The sequence below is a fragment of the Herpailurus yagouaroundi genome, unplaced genomic scaffold (assembly GCF_014898765.1).
Source record: "Herpailurus yagouaroundi ecotype Mexico unplaced genomic scaffold, PumYag 67440, whole genome shotgun sequence".
In the NCBI taxonomy this organism is placed as follows: domain Eukaryota; kingdom Metazoa; phylum Chordata; class Mammalia; order Carnivora; family Felidae; genus Herpailurus; species Herpailurus yagouaroundi.
The window spans coordinates 290625-305647 of NW_024420251.1; the positions used below are offsets into that span (position 1 = coordinate 290625).

Below are 15023 nucleotides of genomic sequence, written 5' to 3' on the forward strand. Positions count from 1 at the left end.
TTTGGAAGACTGGGGAAAGTCCAGTTAGCCACCAAAGCCGATGAGTAGCTTCTGGGTCCCGGCCCCCCAAAACATATGTATTTATCCCTTGGTCCCAGGAAAAGGGGCAAAAGCTCTTCCCAAGGCCTCCTGGAGCTGAGCACAACTGCCTTTATATTCATCCAGGCCAAGTCCTACTGCCCTACCAGCAATCCACTTTGAGGTGAGCTTCATGGGGTCATGGACATGGGGGAGAGAGGTTCAAGATTCCTCCATGTGGCCTTGCATCCAGCCTCTAGAGTTGAGTTGGGGCCTTGTCCCCATCAAGTCTATATGAGACAGGCAGAGCCCTAGCCTGGGACACAGGAGAACCCGTTCTAGCCCTAACCCTGTCTCAGTATTGTTGGATGACCCAGGACCATGTTCTCCCTCTGCAGGACTCAATTTCCTCCTGGGAAAATAGAAAAGTTTCTGGTCCCTTCCAGGAGATTTCCTCTGATTGAGTGCCTACAATTCCTGACCCATACAAGCTGCTGCAGAACTTCTTCCCCACAAGCACTCACTGGCATAAACCCAACAGGAAGGACTCTGCCAATCCCTGTCCCTAAGCAGGCTCTCTACCTGGGCAGGGAGGCTTGGGGAGGAAGGGGAGGAAGGAACCAGGACTTATTGGGTGTGGCATCATCCCAGTCCCTGCAACAGTGACTTTGTTCAGAGTTGCTGTCCTCACATGAATCCTGGATGTAAGAAGTTCAGACACCAGAGTTTGCTGCTATCAGTGAACTTTTATTGAGCATGTTCTCTATGCAGAGTCCCATACACAATGTGGGAGAAAACTGGGAAGACACAGACAGCCAAGTCACTGCCACAGAGGATGGAACAGAAGGGACTCTTAGGGCAAAGAGGCAAGGTTTAGCTCTGAGATGGTCACCATGGAGCCATGATGGACAAGCAGGAAGCACCTGCCACTGTGGGGGCCACATGCCACCCTCCTCACCTTCCAAAGTGGCTGTGCCTCAGCCCATTCAGACCTCTACCTCCCAGCAGCCAGGGCCTCCCCAGGCCAGGGGTGTAACCAGAATGGAAAATGGCCCTGATGCTGCTAAGAGCTGCTGGGAGATGGAAGGAGGATGGGCAAGGGTGGCCCAGGGAGAAAAGGGAAGGAGAGGAAGGAGAAGAAGTCTCAGGAAGAAGGAAGCATCACTGGCGCATCCACAGCCACAGGTTGACGACACAGGCTGACACCAGCATGGTGAAGAACAGAGTTTCCCTGTGGCGCCAGGTGGCACCTTGTTCCTCCAGGGCTTGCAGCCGGCAGGTGATCACTTGCAGCTGCAGAGACCAAGAGGCTAATGAATGACAAGCCAATGGCTTCTGGAGAAGCCCTTGGCTCACTACTAGGGAAAGTATGAACTTAGTACAGAAAGGGGATTTGATGTCCTTTGGTAGGCCAAAGTGCCTCTGGGTGAGAAGCAGACAGAACAACTGAAACCAGGGGGCTGGGTTGGGCCCATGGGATAGATGTCCACGCTGTTTGTGTTCATAGGACCAGCCACTTTGCCCACTCATTGGGTGTTCACCCAGTTGTCTAGAAGAAGCCAGCCTATCCCAACTGTGCTGGGGGAGGTGAGGAAGGGCATTTCATTCTTGGGGCAGGCTGGCATGAGGGCATCAGCAGCACCAGACTGAGGACTCCAAGATGGGTGACACTCAGGGGCCAGAGACAGCCACCAAGGTAGATGCCCCTCCGGGTCCAGGGCTGCTGTGTTCTCTTCTTGAGAAGACAACTCTTTTCCCAGACCTCTTATCACCATTCTCTGTGCACAGACTTATAGCTTTTTCTGTTGCTTCTTGGTCCTCCTTTTGGCTTCCACTGTTCCCTTCCACATATCAGGAAGAGAGGCAGGGCTGAAGCTGCCATGAAGGTGGGTCACTAGAGGCCTGAGGCCTGGGAGGAAAGGAAGGGGAGCATGACCTCAACTCTGCTGCTAGAGGCTAAGATGACTTCAAAGAGGGTGGTGTCATTGTTGTCGAGCCCCACCTGCCCCAAGATACCATGAGCATAGGAGATGCTCACCTGCCTTCTCATAACTTCCATCTCTAGTTCATTTAGCTCTTCCAGGCCAATCTCTGCCACCATATCCGCCTCTGGGTTGCTGGGAAACAAGAAAAGATAGAGGGTCAGAGCTACTGGTGGTCCCAGGCCAGTCCTGGCAGGGAGCACAGGAAGGCCATGAGGGCAAGCAGATAAAGGCAGGGTCTCTTGTAGACAATGATTCAGTCATCCTTGAGTCCTTCCCTTCCCTGGTAAGAAGGTCCTGGGGCCTCAGGGCTGGGAACCAGCCCAGCCAATCCTCAGGTTGCTTGGAGTCCCTGAATGGGCAAGAGGCTAGGAGGCTCAGGGGCTATGGTAAGGAGGCAACAGAGCTTCAACATTCTAAGCATGGCCAGCTGCTCACAATACCCTCCTCGTCAGTCTGCTTGCCAGTCCATGTGGCCCACTGTGGTTCCTGCCCAAAGAGCACCAGCTTTCTTTCTGCAGGGTCCCTGGGATCTTTCTTACCGCTCATAATGGAATCTCCTGCTTTGGAAGCCACCAGGATACTCCCGGGGTTTGGCATCACCATGGTCTGGTTCTTTCAACACTCTGGGTATTGACACCTGGGGCCCCTAAAGAAAAGGAATGGTCAGCAAAGGTAGCCTACTCAGTCCGAGCTGAGCAGCTGCTCCACAGTGCCCAGGACCAATAGTGTACCCATCAGGAGTCACATGCTACCTGTTCCTCTGAAATCACAGGCTGGCAGCTTCAGACCACTAGAGGAGCCTGGGAATCCGACAAGTTGGCTATTTGTCACCACTCCAACCTACCATGTTCCTCAGTAGTTTCTGACCATCCAGGCTGTGGGGAAGGAAGAATAGTGACAGGGATCCCCATCCTCTGCCAGCACTGTCACATACAGACATCAGATGAGTCCAAGATGAGAATGGAAAACCTCAATTTTAGAGCCAAGGGGGGAAATTGAGGCCTGTCAAGTGACTGCACTTCTTCCTAAGGACACACAGTAAGTGTCTGAGCTCAAGATAGAACCCTAGCCACTGGGAAACAATAGCCTCTTTCTGTGTGTGCATGACCATTCCAGGGGCTTTCATTTTTATCCATCTGCTAACCACTCCCTGGAGTGGATGTCTCTGGCCAAGAGTTCTTCACTTAGTAGCAATGTGCCTCAGTGGTCCTGTTAGGAAATGGCAAGTTAGGAGGCATGGAATATGAAGCACTCAGCTCCTGGCCGAATTAACTAATTAATGCTTGAAGCCTAGCTGCTGGGATTCTCACAGAGGCTGCAAAGCCTCCTGCTTGCTCATTACAAAAGATGAGCTAGCAAGAAAAAAAAAATGCTAGCAGTCATGTGAGAGGCAACAGGTGGTGAGAGAGCTCAGCAAAGCTGCAGCATTCAGAAGGTGTTGAGAGCAAACCAAGGGAAGTGGGCCTATGGCTCAGAAGCAAATGGGGAGCAGTAGATCACTGAATTCCCCTTCTGCCAGTGGCCAGAGAGGACCCAGATGTGGAGCTGCAGGGACACTGGGGTGGTCTCAAGGATCCATCGGGGGATGGAAGGGACAGGGGCCTTGGCTGAAGGTCTGTAAATGGAACAGCCATCCAGCCCTCTCACCCAACCTGGCTGTCAGTCAGGCAGTTCCCCCCAAGCCCAAACTTGAGCTAAATGAATGGGGGAGAGGGGTGGTTGTGCCACAAAACAGAGCCCTCTCCATTCTGGCATTTACAAGTGCCCTTTGTACAGTCCATGTTGCTAAAGTAGAACTTAATGTCTCTCCGTTCTCACCAACACAGAGTTCTGGGTTGGCTGTATTTGCCTCACTCTTTTTTTTTTTTTTATGGTTCTATTTGCCTCACTCTTAATGAGAAATAGACAACCAAGTCTTGCCTATCACCTGAGAAATATCTGCAGCCCTCCTATGTTCTTAAGAACAACAGTAAACTGCAAGTGGCCTCCATACTCCATTTTTTATAATAATGCAAAATTTGTCATTCTCAGAAGTGCACACAGATATTGGCATGTCTTTTTCTGTGTGAACCGTACTTGACAGTAATACTACTATTTGATTTTCCTCTTCATCTTCTTCTTGAGATACCTCAAAAATAGCATAAAAGTGACAGTATTGTCAAGAAAATCCCAAGACTATAAAAAGGAATTTGATTGAGAGTTTCTCCTAGAATAATTTCCACACCATCCCCTTGATTTTCCTACAGATTGGGGTCAGAAGGACAAAAAGTTTTTTTGAGAGATTTGTAGGTACATAAGGATGAGAATCTGGTGGCTGGGATTTGTTTGTTTGAGATAAAATAGTTTGTTTTTAACACATAAATATACAGGAATTAATGTGACAACATCTGCAGGTCGATGATAGCCTATTGTGGGTTGCTCACCATAAGGCCTAACTGTTCAAAAACAGTTGTCTTGTTGCTTTTTTGTTTTTAATTATGGAAACTCCCCATTTAGAATTATATGCATTATAAAATATAACATTTTATATCAGTTTGATAGAGATTAAGGAAATCTGTGAATTTCAACAAGTCATAGCTTCCACTATTGCAAAAAGTGTTATTTTTATTTTCATGTAATTTTCAAGGCACACTACTTTTCACCCCCAAAACAGAAGAACAGTATTATTAACTTTTTTATCTTTTCATGTTGTGGTTCTCTCAGAAGTGGGCACAGTTCCATTCATTTTTGTTTCTTTTGCTCAAAAGTAAATAATAAATAGAATTGATAAATCTTAATTCTAAATGTCTAATTTCTAAATTCAATATGATTTTTTAAAGTACTCCTGCGGTCCTAATAGGTAACTATAATTACTCCAGAGTTTAAAAATTTTTTTTTCAACGTTTATTTACTTTTGGGACAGAGAGAGACAGAGCATGAACGGGGGAGGGGCAGAGAGAGAGGGAGACACAGAATTGGAAACAGGCTCCAGGCTCTGAGCCATCAGCCCAGAGCCTGACGCGGGGCTCGAACTCACGGACCGCGAGATCGTGACCTGGCTGAAGTCGGACGCTTAACCGACTGCGCCACCCAGGCGCCCCAATTACTCCAGAGTTTATACCCCGCCTCAACTGCCCTCCCATGCCCACCCCATTCTGCCTCAGTCTCAGGGGCATGGGTGGCTTGCTGGAGCCTGACCTGATGGAACAACTTGATGTGGCTTCTACCTTTGGACAAAAGAAGCCAATTCAATATTTCTGGCTTATTTTCATTCCCAGGAGTTCTCTGGGAGCTCTTTTTCTCTTTATTCTTTGGCAGTGGAATCATTTGGGCATTTTATTTTAACTCATTCCCTAGAACAGGGAGGCCTCCCTCCTCTCCAATCTTGTTGCCTTACCCCCACTAACCTCTGCAACACTGTAACAACCATGGTAAGCTGGTTAACAGAATCCACTACAGAACTATCAGACTCAAGTGATTCCCTAGAATCATCAAGTCATCCTCCTCTCCAAAATCGCTGCCTTTTTCCAGTCCCCTTTACAATATGGCCACCATTTTTTTTTCTAGAACATTCCCTCACCCAGAGTGAATGTAGCTTAAAGGATTAGCTACAGAACAATGGGACTCAGGTGACTTCCAAGAATATTGAGTCTCCCTCCCTCTCTAACCTGGTTGCCTTTTCCCAGTAATCTTTGCAACAGTATAAAAAACATTTTAGTAAAACTTTACCTCACCCACAGTGAAAGCAGCTTTAAAGGACTGGCTACAGAACTTGAGACTCACATGATTCCCTCCAACAGTCAAGTTCCCCTACTCTCCAGCTTGGTTGTCTTTTCCCAGTAACTTTTGCAACAGCATAGCAACCACATTTCTAAAACTTTCCCTCACCCACCAGTGAACATAACTTCAAGGACTGGTTACAGAATGAGATATTCCCTAGAACATTCAGGTCTCCCTCTTCTCCAAACAGACTGCTTTTTCCCAGTATCTTTTGTGACAATATAGCTGCCTTTTTTTTTCTAGAACATGCCTTAACTCACGTTAAATGTAGCTTAAAGGATTGGCCACAAAATAGTCGTATCAAGTTGACTGGATTTCCTAAAAGCCAGGGAGCATAGGAACCTCACTTGCCTTACTTTGTACCACTCGTGAGTTATGTTTTATATATATATATATATATATATATATATATAGTATTATAAATATAAATAATATATAAATATATAGCATTATAAATATAAATAATATATAAATATATATTTAATATAATAGATTCTATAAAATATATATTTATATAGAGAAATGTATAAAATACCTATAGAAATTTATTTATTTATTTATAGAGGAAAGTTTCATTTCACATACACTAGAGTCTTGCAGAGTAAAGTATACATGTAGTCCCCAAGTAATATGTGATTCAGGTGTTCTGCACTCCCAAGTTTGAACTCCCAGCCTACCAAAGGATGGCCCTGACCTCTCGCTGGACCTCCCTAACCTTCATTGCCCGAATGGCACACAGGAGTTTCCTCCCCTCTCCCCAAGTCAACATCTGGCTCTACTCAACCTACCAGTGTCAGGCTGCAGCCCCTACAGCCAGTACTCCCAACCCCAACCCAGTCACTGCATGCCAAGGCCTCCATACAGTACCATTTTCTTGGCCCGGGTGGCAGTCTTATTCCAAACTGGTTGGCCTGAACCAGAGTCAGCAGCCTTTGAATCCAATTTTTGTCGCCAATGAGAGGCACCCAAGGGCTGGGATCCATGCTCTTTCATTTCTAGGGAGAAGAACAGAGGTCCCAGGAACACCCATAGAGGCTGTACCAAGGCTTCCTGGGCACAAGACACACCAGAAAGAGGACAGGGTCCCCAAACTTCTTAGGAATCATTCAACACTCATTCACTGCTATCTACTGGCAGATCTCAGGCCCCAATCTGTTCATCTGTTCAAAAGTTCAGCAAGTATTTACTGAGGGCCAAGCTCTGGACTAGGTTACTGGAGGGAGAGCAATGACCAAGAGACAGGATTACAACAATCAACTGACTGTGTGTGCACAGGGGGAGTGAGGGGGCAAAACAGAAAATAATCTGTCAGTGTAGATTCAGATGAGGGATACATTCTCCCAAAATGATAAAAACAGAGCAACATGACAGAAGGTAGGGGCTACTTCTAGAAAAGTGAGAAACAACATTGAAGCAGAGACCTGAAAAAGAAAAAAAAGATCCCAGTCATGGAAAATCTAGGGAGAGTATCCCAGGCACAGAGAACAGAAAGCACAAAGCCTATGAGGAAGAGCCAACCTTGGCGTGTTATAAGGACAAGAATAAATGCAGTTTGCAGTGGGTCACCATGCCACAGTATGAAATATGTTGAGGTGGCGACCTTGATCAGTTCTTCTAGATCACAGAAAGGAGTATGGATTTCACTCTAAATGAGGAGAGGCATTGAAGGTTTAGGAGAGAGAATTGATCTGATTAATCTTATAAATTGAGCCCTCCGGATGCTTTGTCATAGACACAGTGGTAGCTTGGACCACACATATTGGTACCATCCTACTCTCTCATGGGCTGCAAAATGCTCACATCATCAATTCCTTTCCCCCAGCTTCCCTGTCAGTCAAACCACAAATACATGTATATGCACACCAAGGCACAGACACACACACAGCCACACATACATGCAAACACATACATGCATATATATGAATCTGCCCAGCTATACACACACCTTCCCCACCACGAAGGCACAGGTGCAGACACCCAAGGAAAGGGAAATTTCACGGGCTCCTCACCTGCTATCACTAGGTGCTCTTGGCTTTGCACACAGCTTCCAGGAACCAGCTCTTCAGCCATGGATGTTTCCATCTCCTCCTTGATTCTATAGGGGCCTCCTGCCATTGCAGCCAGTTTTTTACTTTTAAACTATGGCCAAGGATACACAGGAAGCAGGGCACAGCAGAGGCACTTGGAAAATCAACTCTTCAAGAGGTAGGAGCTCAAGTCAGATATATCTGGGCATGGGGGTGGAGTCAGACTCCCTCACTGGGCTCAGGCCTTGCACCCAGCACATTCTGTTCTTGTTGTATCTTGTTGGCTGGTCCACAGCCTTCTCCCCTGCTACTCTGTAAGCAACATGGGAGAAGAGATAAGTGTCAGAAGCTTTGCCTATGAGAACTACCCTGGCTCTCAGGTCACCTGATTTGGCCCCATTGAAAGGCCACCATCCATCATTTCTAAAGAGAGGCAGGTACTGGCACAGGAGCTCAGAGCCAGTCAGTAGCCAAAGCATGGTTATATCCCAAGCCTCGCATGACTTCTGAAAGCCCAGCTCTGGCTAGCAATCCAGGCCACAACACCCTTCAATAGGCATTCTCTGCAGGGCACATCCTGTCTCCCACAGTCTGGAGTTCCCAGGCAAGGGAGATGGTCTTTTGATGCCCTCAGTCAGCCTGAGCAGGAACCATGAGAACCAAGGGAGGGAAGGCAGGAAAGAAGGGAGCTGCTTGCAGCCAGTGGAGGCCTTACCATCCCCAGGCCCTGGAGTCCCTGGTCTAAGTCCAAATTCTCCCTCAGTTTTCCTACTGATTAGACCACGTGAAGGTCAAGTTTACTTGTTTACTTGGGTAGTCTATAGTTCTCAGTTATTCCATCAACCACTAGTCTAGTTGTTGCTGTGAAGGTATTTTGTAGTTGTGGTTAACATCTACATTCTGTGAACTTTAAGTAAAGGATGTTACTAATCCTGGATAATGTGAATGGGCCTCAGCTAATCAGTTGAAAAGCCTGAAGAGTAAATACTGAGGTTTCCCAGAGGAGAAGAAATTTTGCTCAAGTCTGTAGCATCAGGAAACAAAAGGAAACATAAGCTACTGGGACTACATCAAAATAAAAAGCTTTGGCACAGTGAAGGAGGCCATCAGCAAAACAGAAAGGCAAAAACAGAATGGGAAAAAATATTTGCAAATGATGTATCTGATAAGGGGTGAATATCCAAAATATATAAAGAACTTATACAATTTAACACTTAAAAAATCCAATTAAAAAAGGGGCAGAGGACTTGAATAGACATTTTTCCAAAGAAGACATACAGATGGCTAACAGACACATAAAAAGATGCTCAACATCACTGATAATCAGGGAAATGTAAATCAAAACCAAGAGGAGATACCATCTCACACCTGTCAGATGAATAGAACTAAAAAGACAAGAAATAGCAAGTGTTGGTGAGGATGTGGAGAAAAAGAAACCCTCATGCACTGTTGCTGGGAATGTAAATTGGTAAATGTAAACAGAATTGAGTTTCCTCAACAAAGTTAAAAATAGAAATACCATATGATCCAATAATTCCATCCTGGGTACTTACCCAGAGAAAATAAAACCAAACAACAACAACAAAAAAAGAAAATGAAAATACTAATTTGAAAATATATGTGCACCCCTATGTTTATTGCAACATTATTTAAAATAACCAAATTATGGAAGCAACTTAAGTGTCTACCAATAGGAATATTGGATATTGAATAGAGAAGATGTGGCTTACAGGCTTCCAGTTATGGAATGAGTAAGTCATGGGAATAAAAGGCACGGCATGAAGAATATCGTCAGCAGTACTGTAATAGCATTGTGTGGTGACAGATGGTAGCTACATTTCTGCTGATAATAGCATAAAGTATAAACTTGTTGAATCACTATGTTGTACATCTGAAACTAATGTAACATTTTGTGTCAACTATACTCTAATTGAAAAAAAAGTTTTTTAAAAAGACTAAGCCATCTCTCCCTACCTAAGATTCTGCTGTGTGGGCCTGCCCTGAAAATTTTGGCCTTGCTAGTTCCACAATGGCAGGAGCCAATTCCTTAAAAGTAATCTCTATATACATACACATATGCATATGCATATACATACACATACATACATATCCTATTGGTTCCTTTTCTCTGGAGAACCCTTACTGATACAACCACAAAAGGTGAACCTTGGCTCTTGCAAGTAGCCCTAGAGTCCCTGTCAAAGAGGAGGCTATTTGTAAAAAGAACTGAGCACAGCTGGGGCCATGTGGAAGGAAGAGGAGGAAGCAGGGGGGAGAAAGAAGAAGGGAGGAAGAAAAGGGTAAGAGAGAAAAGGGAGGGGCCGGAACTTGCTTGGAAAGGGTGGCATGGTCTGGGCTGCCTGTCCCCTTCCCTGGCCCCATCTGTCCAGCCCTGGGACTAAGCTCTCTGGAGCAGAGCTGACATGGGTCCTTCCTGCATTCCTGAAGGCCCTGAAGAAGCCCTTCCCAGATGAGTGGAGCAGCTGCAATGAAATCTGAACTTTCTGGAAGGCCACCTTAGGAGCAGAGAAGTGTGCTCTGTGGGACTCAGGAGCCTGGGAAGCAGGAACCATGAGCTTCTGCCTGGCCAGTGTTGCCAGACTGATAAAACACAAATGTAGAATTCCAATTGAATCTGAATTTCAAATAAATAAACAAATAATTTTTAGTGTAAGTACACTCTGTGCAACATTTGAGACAAACTTACAGTAAAAATTTATTCGTGGCTTATCTGGCATTCACATTTGACTGGGTATCCTTTATTTTATATCTGGCAAACCTATGCCCTGCCCATCCTCACCATGATCTCAAGATTTGACCTTGAGCAAGTCTTCCTTTTCTTTGGGCCTCAGTCTCCCCACTGGACAATAGAGTTAATCCCCTCCTTACAGAGTGGCTGGACTGTGAGAACACTAACAAAACCTTGCACTATTGGCCTCAGGTCAGATTAGTCTCTGAGTGCCAACTGGCCTTGACCAGTTGGGGCTTCTTGAGAACTAAGGCACTGGTTCCAGGTGTGTGCAGAGGCACTGCCTCCTGGTGGCAAAGGAACCCACCACCTAAAGTCATGCAAATAGTGTGGGCAGAATTCTTTCCCAATCCCTGTACTTCTATTGCCACCCAGAAACCTTGACATCTCACCATCTTAGTGAGATCCAAGAGCCTACCTCTCTTGGAATGGGCACCACAGATGGCTAGGCAGTGGGGGTAATAATTTGTTGTGACTTTGGACTTGTCCCTTAGCATAACTTTCTAGCATGTTAACTTTTCCATCCAAGATCATCATTTCCTTCTGAAATTGCCTCAAACTCTGAGTCTAAACACTCTGAAAAGTCCCCACCGTCTAATGTGCCAACCTTGGGAGTCTGAAGGCCTAGAGCATCCGTAGAGTACATTCCAAGCCTTATCGGGGCCAGGGAGATGGTTCATGGCTCGTGTAGCTGGTGGGTCACAGAGACCTAGAGTGTAGTGAAAGGGTCCCAGAGAAGAAGACCAGAGAGCCCAAAGCTCTATCCACCTCGGAAATTAGACAGATGCCTTTGGAAAGGGGAAGGACGGGTCTAGAGAATATCTGGCTAAGACGTGTATATATGTTTGCAGTGTTTTAAACAAATGAGATCATACATTTGAGGTATATGCAGTTCTGCAGTTTTTTTTGTAGGTACATGACACATAGTAGGAAAGCCCTTATAAAAGCTTAAAAGAAAAACATACAGAAATGTGTAACCATACATGTACACATTTACACGAAGGAAAGTCCAGGGGATTCTTGTCTATCACTCTTTCTCTCTCTTTATTTAAGGGTTTCATGGAATTTTTCCTCATTTTTATTGAGAAATATGCAATTTGCTTTTTAAGTGCATAGTGTGCCTTGGAGCTCGCCCCTGTCAAAACAAATCTCCCTCACGTCTCTTAAACACAGCTATTGCTGCACAGCTGAGCCCCTGCTTATTGACCTGCTCATGGACATTTTGGGTGTCTAGAGCTTCTCACTTCACCTTTATACACAATAAACAGTGATCATTCCTGGACATGCCACTTTGCAGACATGTGTAAATCTTTTTTGTAGAGCAGGTGCCTAGAAGTGGAATTGTGGGCTTCTAGGGTATGCGTGTTGACATGTTTACTAATATCAACCAATATTGTCAAGGCCCATCCTATGAGACTGCACCAAGTAGGACCTCAGTACAGAGAAGAAAGTTCCGGTTTCTTCATGGCCTTGTCAACACAAGATATTATGAAACTTTCTAAAATGCATCATTATGATGGGTAGAAAATGATATCTATCTCATTGTTGCTTTAATTTATATTGCTTTAATTATGAATAAACTGGAGCAATTTCTCATATGTTTATTGATCTTCTGTATTTCTTTCCTGTCTGCTGGAGGGCTTGGATCTTTATTAAAATAAGAGCTGCTTTATTAACAAAATGGATGGGGATGAAATCTCCCCCTCCCTTCAAGCTAAGCATCTCCAAAGAAAACATATCATAGTTTTCCCTAAAGGTGATCATGAGCACAGAGCCTCCACTGGGAGCCAAACAAATTCAGTTAATTGCATCCAAGTTTGTGCTGAAATATAGAGGGCATCCAGCCCCCCGCCCCCAACACACACGCACACAGAGCAGGTGTCTAATTCAGGCCTGTCTGCCCTTGTCTTGTGTCTGTCTCTGTGCCTGCCTCACCACCTGCCCCCACCAGTGCATTCCAACCACCGGCCTCTTCCAACAGTTCAGCAAGGTGTGCCCATGACAATTTCCCAAAAAGCGGAGGGTCTGGAAGTCCTGTGTGCTGCCTGCTTCCACCTCCCTTGCAAGCAACAGTGAAGGGTAGCAGGAACCCAGGCCCAGGGTCAGTACACTTGGGAGTGATCTTAGCTCTGACACTGGGGCATCTTAGCAAGTTGTTTCCCATGCTCTGAGTCTTTGTCTCCCACTCTTCCATGGAATATTGGGCTAAAACCCAGTTTTAAACTGTTTCATAGTTTCAGGGGGGTGTGTTGGGAGTACCTGGGCTTCAAGGCAGACTCTAGCCTCTCTTCACATGGAGCAGCTCTGCTTTTATCACTTTGTTATATTGGGGTTTTATGAAAAAAACCATTCAAAGCCAATGAGTGCAATGGTCTGCTGCCTCCCAGCTCTGCTCAGAGCTCAGTTTCCGATAGCTATAGTACCAAGTCCAAGCTGACAATCCTGACTTGGGCTGCAAACCCAGATCCTATGCATCTGGGAGCTTCCTCTCCACTTGCTAATGAATGTTACGAACCTGTAAACAATTCTCCTTCCTGCTCCTGGAAGCAGCTGGCACTGATGTCATCCCTGGGCCCCCAGGGCCCTCCCCAACCCGAAGGGAAAGGGAAGGGGAACTAGCAGAGCCTTGCAGCTGTTCCTGCATTCCTTAAACAGACTGGAAGGATAGAGAGGCAAACTGCAGGGACTGTAGCTAGCCCAGGGAATGAGGGCCACCTCACAAGCAGAGAGAGGAAAAGAAGTGGCAGGAACACGTGGATCAGCTCTTAGGACTCATTCCACCCAGAAGGACATGGCCACTAGCAGGAGGTTACTGGAAGCACTTTGATTTCCAAATGTGGGCTCCTCTCATTTTGTGTGACTGTCTTGAATCAAGAGTGACTGGGTGCCAGGCCCTGAGACTAGGGACAAATTTCTTACCCTCATGGAGCTCATTCTTAGAAGGCAGATAGAAACAAGCAGACAGGCAGGAAGTCCATGTGTCTGTGGGGACAGTAGCAGGGGCTTATTTTTGTGACAGTCCTGCCCTTAATCTTAACACACTCTGCTTTCTTGGAAGTGTGGTGGGTGCTCCCTCAAGCTCTGCCAACCTAAGAGGAAGAGGCTGACCGTTGTCCACAGCACTGACAGCCTCTGCACACCTCCAGGACAGCTCACTACTTCCTGAGAGGACTTGGACTGGGTGGAAATGCTGGCCATGTCCCCCAAACTCTGTCCAGTCTGGAGGGAGCAGCCCCAGCAGAAGTGGGTTAAAGACACTTAAACAGAGCCATATCCCAGGCTGATAAGCCTGCGTCTCAGCAGTTACAGTCCTCTCTGCGGCCCCTGAGGTTTTCCCTGCTGGAGCAAGCTGACTGATGAAAGGGAACTCGGAACTACCTGTGCACGTGGGACAGAGTAGTACCAAAGAGCAAAAAGACTGGGAAGCTTGCCCCCTGGCTCCTTGTGTTGCCAGCGGCTGTCTCTGCTGCTGCTCCTTCCTTCTCCCTGTCTCTCTGCTGGCTTAAGAATCCCTTGCCCCGAGAGCTGGCAGCAGATTTGGAAACTTGGATGTGGGGGGTTAGTAGTCTGCCAAGCAGTCACCTTTGCCCCATGTACAGGGACCCTTTGGAGGGGTTGGAAAGGACCTCTTTCCAGATCCCCAGAAAAGGGGTCAGACAAGGTGACTTCGCAAAGCTCGTGGCCTTGCATGCAGCCTTTCCTGCAAGGTGACTCCTCAGATTTAAATGCATCTGCTTTCAATTGTTTCCATGTGCAATAACTGAAATGTCATGTGTATGTGAAATTCAGGAGGATCAGAGGCCAACGGAAAATGGACAACAATAATGGAGAGGTGGAAAAATGGTACAAAGTCTCAGACACTGACCAGCTCAAAAGCATAAGCAGCAGCCTCCCCTCCAAGCTAGAGAAAGAGGTGGAGGAGAGGAGAAAACCAAGATGAGAAACATACTCCTGAGAAACTACATGTTTTTTCAGACAAGCAGATACTCCTCCCAGTATCTACCATTTTACAGATGGACAAGCTGAGTTCAATGCAATTGCCACTTAGCAATTCAGTGGCAGGACTTAGATGCAAACCTATGTCTTCAGACTGGTGATCCAGGGTCGTTGGTAGAACAGAACAAGGTCCCAGGGAGGAACTGGCACAAGAGAGCCTCAGCAAGCATCCTCTAGCCCCATCCCACATTGACCTGCCCTTCACTCTCTAAAGACAGAGTCAGCAGGCAGGTCCTCACACAAAGGGCACAGACCACAGACGATGGGGTGGACCAGAGACCAGGCTCTGCAGTCCAACTGTCCTCTCCCCACAACTCCTTGCAGTTGGAGTCCTAGCTCCTCACTTGGTAGCAATGTGCCTCAGTGTCCTGTCAGGAAAAGGCAAGTTAGGAGACATGGAATATGAAGCACTCAGCTCCTGGCAGATGGAATACTAGAACCCCACTTGGCCAGGACCTGAGAGTTGCCAGTTAGCAAATCAGTGGGCGG

The 15023-nt window shown here is 46.4% G+C and overlaps 1 protein-coding gene across 1 annotated transcript in view; it reads right to left on the reverse strand.

Moving 5' to 3' along the window:
* Positions 1-744: 744 nt before the first annotated feature.
* Positions 745-15023, reverse strand: part of FATE1 (fetal and adult testis expressed 1) — a 25256-nt gene continuing 10977 nt past the window's right edge. The window contains exons 2-6 of the mRNA XM_040467337.1: positions 7772-8101; positions 6630-6757; positions 2543-2649; positions 2057-2135; positions 745-1311 (exon numbers count right to left, since the gene is read on the reverse strand). Coding sequence (XP_040323271.1) covers positions 1180-1311; positions 2057-2135; positions 2543-2649; positions 6630-6757; positions 7772-7877 — 552 coding nt within the window. The 5' untranslated portion in view covers positions 7878-8101 and the 3' untranslated portion in view covers positions 745-1179. The remainder of the gene's footprint in view (positions 1312-2056; positions 2136-2542; positions 2650-6629; positions 6758-7771; positions 8102-15023) is intronic.